The sequence below is a fragment of the Mus caroli genome, chromosome 11, assembly GCF_900094665.2.
Source record: "Mus caroli chromosome 11, CAROLI_EIJ_v1.1, whole genome shotgun sequence".
In the NCBI taxonomy this organism is placed as follows: Eukaryota; Metazoa; Chordata; class Mammalia; order Rodentia; family Muridae; genus Mus; species Mus caroli.
This window is the reverse complement of record NC_034580.1, coordinates 111,407,079-111,425,756: the sequence shown is the minus strand read 5'-3', so window position 1 is coordinate 111,425,756 and position 18,678 is coordinate 111,407,079. Positions and strand designations below refer to the sequence as shown.

The 18,678-nt window shown below is 47.4% G+C and overlaps 1 protein-coding gene across 1 annotated transcript; it reads right to left on the bottom strand.

Annotated features, from left to right (window-relative positions):
• Positions 1 to 207: 207 nt before the first annotated feature.
• Positions 208 to 16,435, bottom strand: Nup85 (nucleoporin 85). Its single transcript, XM_021175895.1, has 19 exons — positions 16,323 to 16,435; positions 15,632 to 15,725; positions 14,119 to 14,281; positions 12,685 to 12,755; positions 12,396 to 12,439; positions 10,480 to 10,549; positions 10,130 to 10,251; positions 6,938 to 7,072; positions 6,715 to 6,837; positions 6,378 to 6,509; positions 6,105 to 6,211; positions 3,990 to 4,073; positions 3,788 to 3,853; positions 3,511 to 3,662; positions 2,697 to 2,814; positions 2,517 to 2,617; positions 1,158 to 1,309; positions 707 to 808; positions 208 to 411 (listed from the first exon to the last, which is right to left on the bottom strand). Exons 1-19 carry the CDS (start codon positions 16,353 to 16,355, stop codon positions 310 to 312), a joined length of 1,971 nt encoding a protein of 656 aa, XP_021031554.1. The 5' UTR covers positions 16,356 to 16,435; the 3' UTR covers positions 208 to 309.
• Positions 16,436 to 18,678: the final 2,243 nt, after the last annotated feature.

Genomic DNA, 18,678 nt, shown 5'->3' with positions numbered 1-18,678 from the left:
TGAGTTGGGTAAGGCCTCAACCCCATTTGGGCAGGATTAATCCCCTTGCACCAGTCCCGTGGGTCCCTGGCTTCTCTAATGAGATGGAGCAGGGCCATTCTCTATCGCTGAGCTCTTAGGCCAGGAGTGGAAACATGTATCTCAAAGGCAAATATTGTTCATTTTGCCGTGTCAGGTTCAGGATAGACAATTTTAAAACCTCCTTGGTAGGATTAACAATTGGTCTTATATTTGCAAAACAATTTATTCTTTAAAATCTATTTACATTGCCATACAAAGTTACTATATTGCAACTGTCCTCATCTTCTCTCAGGAACCCTCCAGTGAGCCTTCCCTTATAATTGCCCGAGCAAGATTCCGGGCAAGAGCCAGTCTCAGCATCTCCACCTTGGTGGTCTCTATGTCGTCATCCTAAAGAGCAGAAAAGCAGTGTGAGGGGCAACAGGCAGCATTCCAGGAGAGCATGGAGCCATCTGAACCTATGATTACAGTTTAGACTGTGACCAGTATAGCATACTAAGTTTGGCTCTGCAGTGGGAAGACTTGCTCCTAAAAGTTGGTGTTACAGAACAGGCTAATAGCTAAAAGGCACATGAATTCATAAAGAGGCTAATGTTTCGAGATTGCAGGATAATGGGAGGAAATCCCGAGACAGAAATCTTTCCCCACTTCAACACAGAATCATCTTCCCAGGAGTTAAAATGACCTGCAGTCGCTGGGCATCAGGTTCACCACACTCTGGCCTCCCTGAGGCCAAGTCTTCCAGGCACCGCATCAGCTCATATGTCTGCTCTGCTGAAAAAATCACCTAGGGGAAAGAGGCTGCTTCACTCAGCTGCTCCACAGGCACAGCCTGTGTTAAGTCTAGGCACGGGTCCAAAGTCTTCGGGAAGAAATATCTGCGTACAGAGCCCTGGGCTGCTGGTATGCTCCTAAGTCTTACATCCATCCCTCTAGTGAGGCATCTTCCAGCTGTTCTGAAATGAATAGTGGATTGGTGCTCGAGCCTTGGACACGTACACACAGTACTAACTTAGGCGTAAACGAGCTTCTGTATGGCTACAGGACCCAGCTGAGGACCACCAAGGGCACAGAACAGATAGGTTAGATGTGACCAAGGGCACAGAACAGATAGGTTAGATGTGATCAAGTGTTACCTGTTTCTGTTCCAAAAGAGGAAGGGCATCTGTGAGCAGAGTCATCCAGAAAGAACGAGGTGCAATCTGAGAGGTCATGAGGGACAGCAGAAGAGAAGCAGCGTCACCAAAGCGCTTCTCCCCGTACAGTCTGTGGAACTCCCGGTACTTTCCTGTTGAGGGGTGTGAGTTCACCTCAAAATTCCTCTCTACTTACCTGATACTTAGAAAAGCTATCCTGGCTTTAAACTAGGAGAACTCCATATACCTGGAAATGTTTCTAGAACAGTTTCAAGTACACAAATAAATGAAATGTAGGATTCCAAGATTTTTATGAGCACCAGATCTGGGGAAGTGTCAGTAGTGCAGTAGATGGTGAGCGATCAGTTAGAGTGCTGGAAAGATGGTTCTGTTATCGTACCGACTCTTCTGGTACAGAAGGCATGAATCAATGCCCAACACCCACATGCCAGCTCACACCTGACCAACTCCAGTCCCAAGGGACCGTCCTCTAGCTTCTGCAAACACCAGGCCAATATGTGGCGAGCACCCATACACAAAACAGAAGTTTAAGAAGATTAAAATACTCCACGAATCCTGGTGATGTACATGAGGTAGAGGGAGACACTGATCTCTTCCTGCAGTGAACTGCCAGCTCACACAAGCAACAAAAAAATCTCTGCTGGAAGCATGATGGAAATTGGACATGGATACCATACCAAACTCTCCCAGGCTCATAATCCCAGCCTTGGGGAGGTAAGGCTAAAAGACTTCCCTGTGTGAGAGGCTAGCCTGGCCCACACAGGGATTTCCAGGGCAGCCAGAGAGGTACACAGTGCCACCCTGTCTTCAAAAATGAGTATGAAAGCCGGGCGTGGTGGCGCACGCCTTTAATCCCAGCACTCGGGAGGCAGAGGCAGGCGGATTTCTGAGTTCGAGGCCAGCCTGGTCTACAAAGTGAGTGCCAGGACAGCCAGGGCTACACAGAGAAACCCTGTCTCGAAAAACGAAAAAAAAAAAAAAAAAAAAGAGTATGAAGCCAGGCGTGGTGGCGCACGCCTTTAATCCCAGCACTCGGGAGGCAGAGGCAGGCGGATTTCTGAGTTCGAGGCCAGCCTGGTCTACAAAGTGAGTGCCAGGACAGCCAGGGCTACACAGAGAAACCCTGTCTCGAAAAACGAAAAAAAAAAAAAAAAAAAAAAAGAGTATGAAAAGTGTATATAAATTGTGTTTTTCATGCTATTTATTTCCCGAATTTTGGAATTAGGAAATAAAATGTTACCAAACTATGCAAAGGCTAACACATGCAAAGGCTGGCTGTCCTCCATCTCCCCAAGTGTCCACTCTGGAATACCCAGGGGAAAGAATGATGAGACTCACCCAGAAATGTCAGTCGATCACTGAGCATCATGGCTGATCCCAGATTGTCAATGAGATCCAAGTCAGAAAAGCAGCCTCTCTCACAGTAATCCCGGAGGAATCTGCAGGGCCCAACCCAAAGATGAGAGCAGCAATCCTAGGCCCTCCTCAAGCTCCAGCCAACCACAAAGCCTCACCTACCTGTCAGATACGAGTGTGGCAAAGGCAGCATCTTTGGCGCGGATGCTCCAGGAGAGTGCTGAGCCCAAGCGGTTATTACGAACAGCCTTCATGGCCAAGATCTTACAGATGCTTCTCACTTTTGCAGGAGAAAGGACAAAGGACAAAGGCTCACACTTTATAATCCTCCTGTGAAAAGCCCTGTGGGGACAGGCTCGGCCTTCCGACAGCCTCACTACAACCTAAAGTACTAAATCTACAACTAAGTGAGAAAACCAGAAACTTCCGTTTATTCCTTGTCTTTCGTTTGCTCATACCACAGATGACCCACTCACTAGACTGGCTTTCTGAGTGTTTGTCCTTGGGTGGCAAAAAAGGTCTTGGTTTTCCTCCACATTAATAGTTCCACCATTATCTGTCCTGAGGCCACACAAATCTCATCTTCCTTTTTAAGATCTTGAACACCATGTATAAGTGTGCAAGTGGTTCTCATTTAGCAGCAGTGGGAGGATGGCACAGAGCTGTTGACACCTATTCCTATCGCTGTGTGCTCCTGCCAAGCTTCCCCACTGGTCCAGGCTTTGCTGATAGCAACCTCCTACCTACATAGGACTCTCAGCTCTGACCACAGGCTCTGAGAACCTAAAGTCAAAGGGCCAGATTTTCCTGTTTCAAAGGCCAACCCCAGCAGGCTCTCCGGCCCTCCCTGATGTCTTGGCATGTACTGCACACTGTCTCTCCAGTATGCAGAAGCGAGCTGTCACAGAGTAAGCACTGTTCAGCCTAGGGATGCCCTGACAGCCCAGCAGACAGGTTGGGGGAAGTGCCTTATCACCTTGTTCAGTCATCTGCCGCTGCTCACAAATCCTCAGCACCTTCAAGGCTTTCTGCTCTGTGTTGAGAGGAATCCGCTCAATGTGCAGCTCCAAGGAAACTCGGCCTAGCTCTGGGCAGTAATCAAAGTAGTCCACCCCCAGCTGCCACAGGCTACGGTGGAAGGAATGCAGAGAGTGAGGGGCTACCTGGTTGCCCTATGGCTCTGGGCATTGCCACCTGATGCTCATCCTCCTCAGCCCTCTGAACCAGAACAGAGCAGTGAGGCTTCCTCCTACCTGTGGTGAGCAAACAGTCCTGAGGCGTACTCCAGCAGGAGGAATTCTCTCATGTTAGAACCAAAACTGGGGAAAAAACAACAACACAGGACTGCAAGCCTGCCCACTTTGTGGCTCCTGCAGCCTACCTGCTCCTAGTCTACTGGCCACCCCCTCAAAGCCTGGTGATGTAAGAAAGGGTCAGTGCATCTGGCCAACTTACTAGAGATTGTGTGACTGGAGGAGTCTGCAGTGATCCAAAAGGTCTGTGAGGTGAGCTACGAACCACCAGTTGCTCAGGGCGATGCTGAAAATCCAGACACCAAGGCAAAAAGGTCAGGGGAAGGGAAAGAAGACAATGTCACATGATTGAGAGGAGTCGGAAACCCACACATCCCGTGCTGTCAAAAGACTGGAAGAGGGGCTGGAGAGGTGGCTCAGTGGTTAAGAGCACTGGCTGCTCTTCCAGAAGTCCTGTGTTCAATTCCCAGCAACCACATGGTGGCTCACAACCCTCTGTAATGGGATCTGGTGCCCTCTTCTGGCCTGGAGGTATACATGCAGGCAGAATGCTTTATACAAAAATAAATCTGAAAGAAAGAAAGAAAGAAAGAAAGAAAGAAAGAAAGAAAGAAAGAAAGAAAGAAAGAAAGAAGACTAGATGGGTCGAACAGAGAAATGGCTGAGGGAAAAGGGACCTGAAGGCAAACATGACCACCTGAGTTTAATCCCCAGAACCCAGATAATAGAATCATTTCTCAAGAGTTCTTTTTAAATCTCTACTGGCAACAAAGGGGCACACACATGCGCACTCGCGCACGCACACACACAACTAAAACAAAACAGCCAAGTATGGCACACATGGAACCCGATTCCTAGAAAGGAAAGGCGTGGGCTTGGGGATTAGCGCAGTGGTAGAACCTGCTAAATGATCTCTCATGCCCTTTAGACATTTTCTTTTTTTTTCCTTTCTTTTTTTTTTGGATTTTTTCAAGACAGGGTTTCTCTGTATAGCCCTGGCTGTCCTGGAACTCACTTTGTAGACCAGGCTGGCCTCGAACTCAGAAATCTGCCTGCCTCTGCCTCCCAAGTGCTGGGATTAAAGGCGTGCACCACCACACCCAGCTACCCTTGAACTTTTGGTGTAGTGGAGGCTGGCCTTTGAACTCCTGATCCTTCAGTCCTCAGCCTTGCAGGAGGTAGGATTATTATAAACATGAGCTACCGAGCCTTGCTATTCCCTATCAATGTCATTTCCTGCAATGCTGGTTTGAATATCCATGTAATGGAAACAAGGATAAATAAGGCAGCTCTCACACTCCAGTGAAATGGCCAATTCCTTAGAAGCCATTATCTGTTTGCACACAGTCAGACAGGAGTACTGGGTAGTCCTAACTGTGGCTCTGAGAGCAGTACTAGATAGACAGGCCTGTAGGAGGTGAGAATGAGTCCTTCCTCACAAATAAAATGCAGGAAAGTTACAAAGGAGCTTAATAGGCTATGCCCCCAGTCTCTCCCTTTCCACCAATTGAGGCAGAGCATTCCTCCCCTGCCTGCCTCCACAGTGAATTCCTTTACAGTAAGCGGTGGCATGAGACTGTCTCACAAAACCAACAATGTGTTATCACTAAAGCAGGGCACAACCATCTCAAGATTTTTCACCTTTGCTTTAGACTTCCAGTCTCTAGAACAGTGAGAAAACAAGTTTCTCTCCAACAGTAAGTACAAACCAGCAGACCTACAGGAATGCAGCTAGAAAGGCAGGCAGTGCTGCCCACCTGGCTACACAGTCAGTAGGACCAAGCTAGCCCAAAACACAAACCATGCTGGGGAGATGGCTGGTGCATAAGGATGCTTGCCCTACAAGCATAAGGGACCCCACCAGATCCTAGAGCTTGCTAACCAACCAGAGACAGTAAGCTGCTGGCTCAGTACGTCAATGTCAAGGCAATAGAGCTTGGCCTAGAGCTGAGGCTCTCACAATGCACACTAACCACCACACACAGAGTGCACACACTCATATAAACAAACCAGTGAAACAAGCCCTCACATAAAAAGGAACAAAGCCCAGGAAAGAAAGTGAAAGGAAAGCTCAGAAGAACAAGCAGTGTGGAGTGAATGAGATGGTTACAGAGTTTAATGACGGAACTGGACCCACGCCATCTTTTAGTAGATGTTTTCCTTATTTGCATTTCAAATGTTATCCCCTTTCCTAGTCTCCCCTCCAAAAACCCCCTATCCCGTCCCTCCTCAGCCTGGTCTACATAGAAAGTTCTAGGACAGTCAGAGGTACATAGAGAGACCAAGTCAAAAAAAGTGAAAATGAGGGGTATCCTACCTGCACTCTTTGATCACCTGGTGAATGTCGAACTCAAAGGCCGCCATCAAGATGTTGTCCAGTGGTTCTGGACTGCTCTCGCCTCCAAGAAACATGTCTAGGCTGGACTGTGGCAAAGGGAATACCGAGTCAGTGTCAAGACAGCAGCAGAGACTTGAGGGGGAGGGGAGGTCAAGACTGCTGCGTGGGCGTCTAAAAAGGAGCCCCTTCCCAAAGGACTGAAGTGAAAGAGCCTTCCTGATGCACGGAGGCCACACACTGTCACTATGTCACCTGGGCATAGAAGTGCAGGTCAATGGGCTTCACTGTGGGGTTAGAGTACAGCAGCCTCGTCACTAAGAAATGGTACCAGTTGCTCAGAAGCTCCTTCTGCTCCAACAAGGCGGCCTCATCGCCCAGCATGATCTGAGGAGAGACGTCGTCTCAGCTCCATCCACACGGGCAGATCCCCTAGGACTCATCTGGGGCCATCGGTCTCAATAAGACAAGAAGTTCCCTCTCTCACAGCCAAATGACTGAACAGCTCTCTCCAAGGAGAAGCCAGCTCCTTGATGCCTGGGATGCCAGGGTCCCGAGGAAGGTCCCCAGCCCTGACCTGACCCATCCACACCTTGCAGAGAGACTCCAGACGGGGGTTGGCTGCAAATGTGTTGTCTTGCAAGTGTCTTTCACACTCCTCACGCCAGTGCTGCCACTTCAGCTCCAACTCTGTCAGTGTCTGAGTGTTGCCAGGCTGGGGGAGAGGTTGGCTGTGAAACTCTCAGCTGCCCAAACCTACATGCTCTCTGATCCCTACCTCCCAAGACCAGGTAGGCAAGGCAGCTCCCACATACGCTGAGAATGGGCATTGTCCTCATCAGGTCCCCAAGGACACGGCACATGCCTGCACAAGAGGGGTTGGCATCAGCTTCTTTGGCTAGCATCTGCCGTGCCTCATCGAGCCGGCCCTGAAGCACCAGGACAGTCACCTGCAGAGAGAGGTGGGACCATGAGCCGCAGCACTGCAAGTGCTGACTTCTCCAGGCCGCCGGGACCCAGAGTCAGCAAGCACTCCTCCCTTCTAGCGCTGACTCCCAGACATGCCCTATGCTGGTTGGGTATGTCAGCTCATCACAGCCTATAGTCAGTCAGAGGGGCAGGAACCTCAACTTAAAAAGTCTCAATAAGCTCAGGCTGTACACAAGCCCGAAGAGCATTTTCTTTCTTTCTTTTTTTTTTTAATAATTTTTTTTTTTTTTTTTTTTTTTTTTTTTTTTTTTAGTTTTTCGAGACAGGGTTTCTCTGTATAGCCCTGGCTGTCCTGGAACTCACTTTGTAGACCAGGCTGGCCTCGAACTCAGAAATCCGCCTGCCTCTGCCTCCCGAGTGCTGGGATTAAAGGTGTGTGCCACCACGCCCGGCTTAAATAATATTTTTTTATTAAATATTTTCTTAATATACATTTCATCTGCTATCCCGAAAGTGCCCTATACCCTCCCGCCACCCTACTCCCCTACCCACCCACTCCCACTTCTTGGACCTGGTGTTTCCCCTGTACTGGGGCATAAAAAGTTTGCAAGACCAAAGGGCCTCTCTTCCCAGTGATGGCCGACCAGGCCATCTTCTGCTACATATGCAGCTAGAGACACGAGCTCTGGGGGTACTGGTTAGTTCATATTGTTGTTCCATCTATCAGGTTGCAGACCCCTTCAGCTCCTTGGGTACTTTCTCTAGCTCCTCCATTGGGGGCCCTGTGTTCCATCTTACTGCTTGTGGACGTTGTACATCGTGGTGCGCACTAGGCTCCGCACCACGATGTACAACGTCCACAAGCAGTGCAAATTGCCCTTTCTATCTCAATGAAGAATTGAGTTGGAATTTTGATGGGGATTGCATTGAATCTGTAGATTGCTTTTGGCAGGATAGCCATTTTTATTATATTAATCCAGCTAATCCATGAGCATGAGAGATCTTTCCATCTTCTGAGATCTTCTTCAATTTTTTTCTTCAGAAACTTGAAATTCTTATCATACAGATCTTTCATTTCCTTAGTTAGAGTCACACCAAGGTATTTTATATTATTTGTGTCTATTGTGAAGGGTGTTGTTTCCCTTATTTCTTTCTCAGTCCGTTTATCCTTTGTGTAGAGAAAGGCCAGTGATTTGTTTGAGTTAAGATGGGAAAGCAAGAGGGAGACAAGTCAGGAAGAAGGGCTTCAATGGGAGAGAAAGAGGATGCGAGGGGACGGAGAAGGAAAATTACTAAAATTCTAGCCAGGTGATGACACTCACCTTTAATCCTGTGACTCAGGAGCCAGAGACAGGCAGATCTGCCTGGGAGGCCAGCCTGGTCTACAGGTAGTCCAGTTCTAGGATAGCCAGTGCTACACAGAGAAACCCTGTCTCAAACATACACACACACCCCAAAACAAAACCAAAAACCAAAAAGCAAATAAAAATTACTAAAATTCACTATTTAAAAAAAACATTTCTAGCTGGGTATGGTGGTGCCTGCCTTAAATCCCAGCACTCAGGAGGCAGATGCTGGTGGATCTCTATAAACTTGGGGCCAGCCTGGTCTACAGAGTGAGTTCCAGAATAGCTGAGGCTACACAGAGAAACCCTGTCTCCAAAAAAAAAAAAAGTTTTCTGTATGTAGGTAGGTAGGTGGGTAGGTAGCTGGGGAGGATGGGGAGGCACATGCATGTGAGGCCAGAGGAGCTGAACTTACAACCACACCAACTAAACTTGGTGCTTTGCAAGAGCAGCCAGTACATGCTCTTGATCGCTGAGCAATACATCCAACCCCCAAATTCATCATAGACACGGATAAAACTGCCAAGGGACTTTTCAATGGAGAAGAAGAGCTCAGGGCTGGGAGATGACTCAGTCAGGAAAGCTCAGGTCTTGCAAGCTCAAGGGCCCGAGCTCTAGCTGAAGACCAGCGGAAACATGTGAGTTGTGGAGTCCACAGCTGTCATCCCAGCAAGAGGCAAACAGGACTCAGAAGTCGGTACTGTCGTAATGTGAAGAGTGAGAATACTTCTCACTCAGGGCAATCAGAGTAAAATCCATAGAAACATTCAGGCTTAGATAAGTGTGTACAAAGCTCTGCTTTGAGCCCCACGGTGGGGGGACAATATCTGTTCATATATGTTTGGCCAGAAATATAGCTCAGTGGCAGAAAGTCCACCTTACACAGACAAAACCCAATTCTCTCTCTCTCTCTCTCTCTCTCTCTCTCTCTCTCTCTCTCTCTCTCTCTCTCTCTCTCTCTCCACCAGGTCCTGGTCATCCCCAGCATGACAGAAAACTCAAAATGGTGGCAAATGCGTGTAAGGAGAAAGATCAGAAACTCCAGCTCATGCTTGGCTCAATGGCAGTCAAGGCCATACAAGTTCCTGTATCAAAAAACAAAAAACCAAAACAAAACAAACTTAATCTCAGCAGTTAGGAGACAGAAGCAGGTGGATCTCTGTGGGTTCCAAGCCAGTCTGGTAGGACAGACAAGCCTACACAAAGAAACCCTGAATTAAAATACATAAATAAATTCAACAAAATAAGCCAACAAAATAACCAAAAAGATCCTTTCTCGCCTTGTGGTGCTGGAGATCTTGGTCTCCCAGATGCTATGTAGGCACTCACTACAATGCCACCTCAAGGCCCTTCCTCAGTGTGCCTCAGCCTTCCTAGTGCCCAGACCCTTTAACAGAGCTCACATTGTGCTAACTTCCAGCCATGGAATTATTTCGTTGCTACTGTCATGAATAGTAATGTAAGCACCTGAGATGCAAATCCCCTGGGAGCATGAGCCGCAGGTTGCGAACTGTTGCCCCGGAGCGTTCTCCTACCTCAGACCACTTATGCTCCTGTGCACCCCACCCCGTCAACCACTTGGTACCCTTATAACCTCTCTCCTCAGACCTACAAACAAAATCCTCCTGAAACGACGGCAAGTTTACCAAGCACCGCTCCCCATGCTAAATTAGTTTTAAACTGCTCTAGTGCACAGCAGAACAAGAGCGGCTGCCGTCCATGCACACTCACCAAGTTCCAGAAGCTTTCATGCTTGCTTGGGTTGTCACTGCCCAGGACATCTGCTGACAAACTGTCCACCTCGCACACGTGCAGTCGGACCCAGTCAAGAAGATGAAGGAGGAGAGGGCCAGCTGAGGAGAGACTCATGTCACACAAAAGAGCTCAGCTTCATCTGCGGCATCTCCACTCCACCCAAAGTACTGACACAGATGTGGATTTACAGCAGAGGACCTGACTGGACAGAGTGCTATTCCCTGCAACTAGGAAGGACAGGGGATGACAGGAACCCTGTGATGCTATGACAGAGCTAGCCTGGGCTAAGTGTGGCTACATGAAACAAACAAACAAATCGGGGTTACCTGGTGCTACTTCAATAAAAAGAATCTCACACAGGTTCCAAATGAGCTCCATGGCTGACAAAATGGAGACCTAGGGAAGAAATGGAGACTAGTTTTAACTGAATATATTACTGAAACTCGAATGCAAAGCAAAGACACCCAGTGCAGCCTGAGCCACAAACCCTACGTCACTGATGCTCCTGCAGCAGGATCCCCAGCAGGCAGCCCCGGAGAGGGTTTCAGATAGGGAGATGGTTGTAGGACTTCATAATTCTAACACTGGTGATTTTATTGTAATGGGAATAAGAAAAGTAAATTAGCACAGCACCCTGACGCTCTCGATGGATTGGAGGTTAAGAAGGCGCCTGATTCCAGTAAAAGGAAAAGAAAATTTTGAGAAGGTTTGTCAAAAAAAAAAAAAAGGTAAAACAAAATTGCAAAGTTGGAACCAGGACAGTAGGGACAGTGGCCCACACGCTTGTAAACCTGCCACTCAGCAAACCTAGGCAGGAGTACCCAGGGTCCCATGCCTGCCTAGCCCGTAATCCCAGCACTTGGAATGTAGGGGATCAGAACTTTCAGGCCTGCCAGGCTAGTCGTCAGTCAGTCGGTCGGTCGGTCAGTGGTCCATATCAAGGATGAAGCTTAGGAAAGAGGCTGAGTCCAGATGCTGAAGATCTCAGCAGTAAGAGCACTGACTGCTCTAGCAAAAGACCTAGGCTGATTTCCAACACCTAATCGGTAGCTAACAACTATGTTACTCCAGTTCCAGAGGGTCTGACACCTGCCTCTGACCTCTGCAAGAACACACATACACAATGCACAAACATGAAGGCAAAACACCCATACACATAAAATAAAAATTAAATCTAAAAAGGAAAAAAAAAATCAAAGACCACAACCAGGTATATGGTAGCTCACACTGTAAACCCAGCATTCAGGCTTCTACAACAGAAAGATCAACACAAGACTGTGGCCAGCTTGGGCTGTAGAATGAGACCCTGTCTCAGAAACAACAGAGAGCAAGAGAGATGGCTTCACAGTCAATGACTCTGCCGTGCACACATGAGGAGCACAGTTTGGATCATAGCACACAGATAACAAGCTGGAGACCTGAGCACATCTGAGGCCTCAGCTACAAAGGGAACAGAAAGGAGGGTCACTGCAGCTTGCTGGTGTCCAACATAGCCAAAATAACACAACTCCCAGGATCAAGGAGAAAGAAAGAGAATGAGCAGAGCGAGTGGACATTCAACACCTTCTGTCCTCTACATGCATGCACAGGTACGCTTGTACATACATACACACAATAAAAACCATTTTAAAAAGGTGACATGTCAGCCGAGGGCATAGCTCAGCAACAGTGTGCATACTTAGCACAGCTACAACCCTGGAACCAAGACCAGGCACTGCAGCAACGGAAAAAGCAAAACCCAACCTAAGATGCTTTAGGAAGACGGACGTCCCCCACCCCATCACCCTCCGTCAGCTCGGCCGTCATCACCCCTTGTTCGAGGGGGAGAGCATACCGTGCCCATCAGAGACGGCCTATTTTCCCTGGTCATGAGGTAGAAAAGCTCTGGGGTCTCACTGAGCAAAGAGTCCTAGACGTCGCCTTCTAGTGCTGCTGAATTGTAACCACATGTGGCTTGAGTTCACGAGACCAAGCAGTAGTCCTAGAAGCTCAGTTCTCCATCTCAGCTGACAACTCACAAACACCATGTGTTAGGACATCTTCTCCACAAGCAATGAAAACCCCGAGTTCCCATGGGCTAAAACCTTGGAGGGATGACCAACACTTTCAAAGCCATACTTGCCATCCCAAAGAGCTGCTGATCTACCTGAAAAGGAGAGCCCTCCTGCCACAAGGACCACAAAGCCACCACCCTACGCACTAATGCGGTGTTGCCAATACAAGGAAAGCAGCTACCCCTTACCTGGCTGCTGAACTGCCGGCCACTGGCTGGATCTTTAGCAGCAACTAGCAGAATACAAAACACCTTAAGTCAATCAACCTGCACTGATTGTAGCTGATCTCCTAAGCCCTCAGAAGCCCCACATGGCTTTTGCCTTTGTTTCTTTTACCACCCACCCATTTTCATGTGAAACACTTATGGATCACACATTAAAACAAGGCCCTATTATGAACTGCACAGCAGCCTTCTTAAAGGCCTCTGGAGAAAACAGCACCAGATAACGTACTTCAAATACACACAGGGTCCTTACTTGCAACCTGATGCATTTCTTCCATACAGGCCCGTATGACTGAACGGTAATTTTTACTCACTCGAACCAATCTACAAAAAAATGAAATGACATACAAGATGACATGGAACCGTATCTTGATGCTAGAAAGAGAGAAATCAAAAGACAGGAGACGGCTGCAACACCAATTCCAGGAGCTCTGAGTGCTCTGGCCTCCAGTACATATAAATTCATGTGGTCACACCATACCACACAACAAACAAACAGCTTTGTCACAGTGGTTTTAAAAGTGCATACTACTGTTGGAAAGGACCAGAGTTCAGTACCCAGCACCCATATCAGATGGCTCACAACTGGCTGTAACTCTGGTTCTAAGAAACCCAATGTCATCTTCTGATTCCCACAGGTGCCTGCACCAATATGCACCTACACATACATAGTTAAAAATAAAATAAGTCTAGACTGCAAAGACAGCTCAGGTTAAAAGCACTATTGTTGTAATCAAGCCTGTGGCATATTTTCTCAGTTGATAACTGATATGGGAGGCGCCGTCCGAAGCTGGCGGTCCTGGCTGCTGTAAGAAAGCAGACCGAGCAAGCCACGGCAGTACGGCAGTGTGCAGTACTCCTCCACGGCTTCTGCATCAATTTCTGCTAAAATTCAGTGTCTGGTAGTCATGTCTGTAACCCTGAGCTTGAGAAGTAGAGGCAAGAGGACCAGAAACTCAAGAATACACACGTATTTGAGCATATACATAGCCTGGGCTAAAGAAGTCAGCGGAGTGCATCCCAGTTTCCCCCTCATCTACTTACTGAGCTCAAGCAACGAGCGCACCAAAAAAAGAAAGAGTGAATAATAGGAAAGAAAAAAAACAAACCGTAGCCTGGAGGGCTGGCCCAGTATCATGGCTCAGCAGCTAGGCACTCAAAGGAAGCTCGAGCTCCGCTAGCCCAAAAGGAAGCAAAAAAACAAATCCTGATTCCTTTTCAAAAACACAAGCTTGAGAATCAATTCTTTCTTTCCATTTGCCTTGTCTGCTGACGCCTGTATTTCTTTCATATTGAGACAGGATCTGGCTTCTGCAGCTCTGGGTGGTCTGGAACTCACTCCGCTGACTACCAGCTCTTAAAGATCTGTCAGCCTCGTTTTTAACTCTTCCAAGAGTGAGCTAATTCAAGGGCTTCTCTGTATGAGTCTTCCTTTCATGATATTTATATTATTTTTATTTTGGTGGGTGGTGGTGTTCAAGGGACACATACAAATGAAGTAGGAATCCAAAACGAAGAGCTGATATATATATCAAGCCAGTAAGTCTCCCAACAGCATTTACACAACGCACAATTACACCCTAAGAAGAGACACAGGAGAACAGGAACCCCGAGGTGCCCCGGCACTCACAGGGTAGGGATGCCTCCCTCTCACGACTTCACCGCAGCCTCAGCACCCACCACTTACTGAGCTTTCCTGGACTTCCCCGACAGTTCTTCCTCAATTTTTTGCAGGCCAACAAAGATTCCATGGGATTCATTGAAGAGTTTTCTCAAAATTTGAGAGTAAACATCCACATCTTTCCGTATGATGTAGATGAAAGGGCAGCTCGGCACCTTCTCTGATTTGTCTGTAACAAAACAGGGAAAAAAAGTAACTCGACATCTACCATTTTCCCCAAAAGAGAAAAACATCCCAGTACTTCTAATTCTCTAATTACAAAGCCCGGCTGACCCTGGGGCACATGTCCACTTACTCCACTGGTGGGAATGAGACGGGAGGATTAAAACTCAAGGGAAGACTAGTGCGCACAGTCAGGCCAAGCAAACCAGGTTTACGCCAAAAGAAAAAAAGATTTGTCTTCATCTGGTCCGCGTAGGCTGAGATTATAATACAAGCAGGCAGTACAACACAGACTCTCCTTTTTTGGTGATATTGATGATCTAATTAAGGGCACTGCCCATGCTAAAGAAGTGATCACTGAGCCACTGAGTGATAGCCTACATCCTTGGTTTTTGAGAATGGGTCTGGCAACATATCCCAGGCAACTGGGAACTCTCTATTCCCCCATCCACTCTTCTGCACAGTAGAAAATCTAAGGTTGCAAGCGAGCGTTGCCTGAACCCAGCACTTTGCCTTCAGCTGAGGCAGTCTAACTCACTTCTTTGGGCTTGTTTTTGTTGGGTTTCTCAAGACAAGATTTCTCTGTGTAGCTCTGGTTGACCTAGAACTCATTCTGTAGATCAGGCAGGCTGTGAACTCACAGAACCACCTGCCTCTGTCTCCTGAGTGCTGGGATTAAAAGGTGTGCATCACCACACCTGGGCTATATGGCTCGTTTCTAAAGGTTAATTATAGGAAGGGGGCTGAAGAGATGGTTTGGCGTCTAAGACAACTGGCTGAAATGTCCTGCCTTTAATCCTAACACTCAGGAAGAAAGGGCAATTTCTGAGTTCAAAGCCAGCTTGGTCTAAACCCAGTACCAGGACAGCCAGGCTACACAGAGAAACCATCTCAAAAAACCAAAACCAAACAAGAAGTACACAGACAGCTCTTCCAAAAGACCTAAGTTCAACTCCCAACACCCTATATGGCAACTCACATAAATAGAGTTCTAGTTCCTAGAATCCAATCACCTCATTTGCCCTCTGCAGCACCAAGCACGGAGTGGCGCGCAGTTATGCATGTAGACAAGATGCCCATACACAGACTATCAAATTTAAAAATTACTTAATATCAAGTGTTGAACCACACACCTCAAGTCCCAGCACTCTGGAAGTCGAGGGAGGAAGATGTAGAAGTCAAACCTACACAAAGATTGCACAAAGACCAGCCCACTAGGATGACATAGGGGCAACTTGTCTCAAAAAGAGCAAAATAAACAAAGTTTCAAAAATAAAAATATTGCCAAATAACTCCAGTTTCCTGCCCCCGAGAGTCAACCAATGTGCCAAGACAGATGTGAACAAGAACTGCTTACCTGTTTGGTTGAAGGAAGTTTCACAGAGAAGCATCTCGCCGGGGCCCCAGTCAAAACACATTTGCTTCTTCTTGGAATTCACACCTGGAATCCACTAGTAAAACATAAGGAGGCACAGGAGCTGTTAGCCCTACAAAGGGTTTTCTGTCCATTCAACTTCCAAGTGTAACTGCGGACACCATAGACCAGGCGAACAGCCTAGGTGGCATCCACTGATGCTGTGCACATATCCAGACGTTTACACACTTAAAAAACATTTTCTAGGTGCAAGAGGAATAGAATACAACGCGACAGAAACTAGTCTATAGTCTCCCGTGAGAACAAATTATGCATTTATTAAGCCTCGGACTAGGACAGCAGGACAGGGAAAGGCCAACTCAGCCTTTGGAGTGACCAAGTGGGGCTTACACCAACCTCATTCTAACACCCAAGGGGCAAAACTAGAGAAGCAGAAAGGTTATAAAAACAAGGGTGATGCAGTGGGGTTTCCGCGAGCCGGCCAGTATTCACAGGACCTAAGGACCACTATAGCCATAACCTAGTTCCCAGTTAACCTGACATTCGGGATGGTGGCAACTGTGTCCAGGGAAGAAGCGTGCGTCCCGCATGTAGGGAGGCAGCATGAAATGACCAAAGTAACATAACCCTCACAATGCAACAAGCCAAGCCACTCCACTCCCGGCGCCCTTACAGTTACTGCGGGCTCGCAGTCGAGCTCCTCCATAGCGCCGTGCCCCCCGCGGCTGGGACCCCGCCGCGCGGCCGCTTCTCTCCGCTCAGGCCTCCCGCTCACAGCCAGCTGCCAAAGAGGACCCCCTCGGGGGCGGCTTGTGCAGCGCCTGCACACCTTAGCGCAACAGATCCCTTCGTCTTAGCCAAACCTAGCCCTCTGAAGCCTTTCACACGTGTTCCACTATCCTAACCTAAACAACACATCATGAAAACGGCTCCAGGGGCCACGTGTCCTCACGGAATGTTCCCAGTAGATCAGGCGGCACCGCAGACAGTCCCTCACTAGGCGAGGGAAAGGCCCCCGGAGATGGCGGGAGAGGCAGTGGCTGGGAGGGTTGCGCATGCGCAGAAGCGTGCTGGCGCATCTATCCCGATTGGAGCTACTCCGCCTCTGTAATACTACTTTATCTCTTAGCGGTAGTTGTGATCCCTCCCTCCTGGTCTATGTTATTAGAATATTCTCAGTCGCTTTTCCGAACTCCGACCACTATAATGCGCTTATTTTGGAATTAGTCTCGGACACATGACATCCCTAAACAACGGGACTTCCTCAACCTTTTATGCACTGGCAACTTTTCTTTCTTTAGGATTATTCTGAACTATTTCTACCTTAAATTGGTGGTCATACAAGACTTGGAAGTAGGGCATAGTAACATAAGCCGGAAGATGCAGCACTTGGGAAGTAGAGACTGAAAAATCGGGAGTTCAGAACCAGCCTTAGCTACATGGCAAGGTTGAGCTCGCATCTGGGCTGAGACCCAGACTCAAAAACCAAACTCCCACAAGTCATTAAGGAAATAAAGAAAAACCTTTCTGTCAAATTTTTATCCAAATCCTAATCATCAGTGATTTAGGGAGCTAGAGTGGTTAAGAGCATACGCTGTTCTTCCCAGGGAACTTGGATCAGTTCAAAGCACTCACATACATGTGGAACAGTCCCAGGCAATCTGATGCCCTCTTCTGGCCTCTGTGGAACCAGGCACACATGTAGTACATAGACATACACAAAACACCAGTATACATACAATAAAATAAATTTTATAATTAACTTTTTAAAAAAGATTGCATGTATGTGAGTAAACTGTCACTGTCTTCAGACACACCAGCAGAGGGCATCAGATCCCATTGCAGATGGTTGTGAGCCACCATGTGGTTGCTGGGAATTGAAATCAGGACCTCTGGAAGAGCAGTCAGTGCTCTTAACTGCTGAGCCACCTCACCAGCCCTTAGTCTGTCTGTCTTTCTTTCTTTTTTTGTTTGTTTGTTTTTCTTCTGTTTTTGATTTTGTTTTTTTTTGTTTGTTTGTTTTGTTTTGTTTTTCCATACAGGGTTTCTCTGTATAGCCCTATGCCTTCCTAGTGTTGGGATTAAAGGCGTGTGCCACCACACCCGGCAAGCCCTTAGTTTTTCAAGACAGGGTTTCTCTTTGTAGCTTTGGCTGTCTTAGAACCTAATCTGTAGACCAAGCTGGCCTCAAAGTCAGAGATCTCTCTGCCTCTGCCTCTGGAGTGCTGGGGTTACAGACTTGTGCTACCACCACCCAGTGACAATATTTATTTATTTATTTATTTATTAAAATTATTTATTTTATGTATGTGAGTACACTGTCTTGAGAACACCAGAAGAGGACATCAAATTCCTTTACAGATTATTGTGAGCCACCATGTGGTTGCTGGGATTTGAAGTCAGGACATCTAGAAGAACAGTCAGTGCTTCTAACTGGTGAGCCATCTCTCCAGCCCCCTTGTTTTTATTTTTCTGTTCCTTGGTTTTTCCTATATGATGTCTGTGTGAGGATGTCAGAAGCCATGGATCTGGAGTTACAGACAGTTGTGAGCTGCCTTAAGAGTGCTGATGATTGAACCCTGGCCCTTTAGAAGAACAGCCTGTACTCATATGTGTTGAGCTATCTCTCTAGCCCCAAATATGTTTCTTTATTTTATGTATATGAGTACACTGTAGCTATCTTCAGACATACCAAAAGACAGCATCAGATCCCATTACAGATGGTTGTGAGCCACCATGTGGCTGCTGGGAATAGAACTCAATTCTCTGAAAGAACAGTCAATGCTTTTAACCACTAAGCTATCTCTCCAGCCCTACCAACGATATTTTTTAAGGAGAAAAGAAAAAAACTTAACATTTTCCCAAGTAAAAGTAGTGATTAAAGAAAGCCGGGCATGGTGGCGCACGCCTTTAATCCCAGCACTCGGGAAGCAGAGGCAGGCGGATTTCTGAGTTCAAGGCCAGCCTGGTCTACAGAGTGAGTTCCAGGACAGCCAGGGCTATACAGAGAAACCCTGTCTCGAAAAAAC

What these genes read in the sequence shown, in the direction of transcription:
- Nup85 (XM_021175895.1), bottom strand. Translation starts at nt 16,355, where the DNA reads ATGGAGGAGCTCGACTGCGAGCCCGCAGTAACT. An exon ending in GCGGCAGATGACTGAACAAG is followed by an intron (nt 2,815 to 3,510) that starts GTGATAAGGCAC and finishes CTCCTGCAAAAG; the next exon opens with TGAGAAGCATCTGTAAGATC. An exon ending in CTGATGCCCAGCGACTGCAG is followed by an intron (nt 412 to 706) that starts GTCATTTTAACT and finishes TCTGCTCTTTAG; the next exon opens with GATGACGACATAGAGACCAC.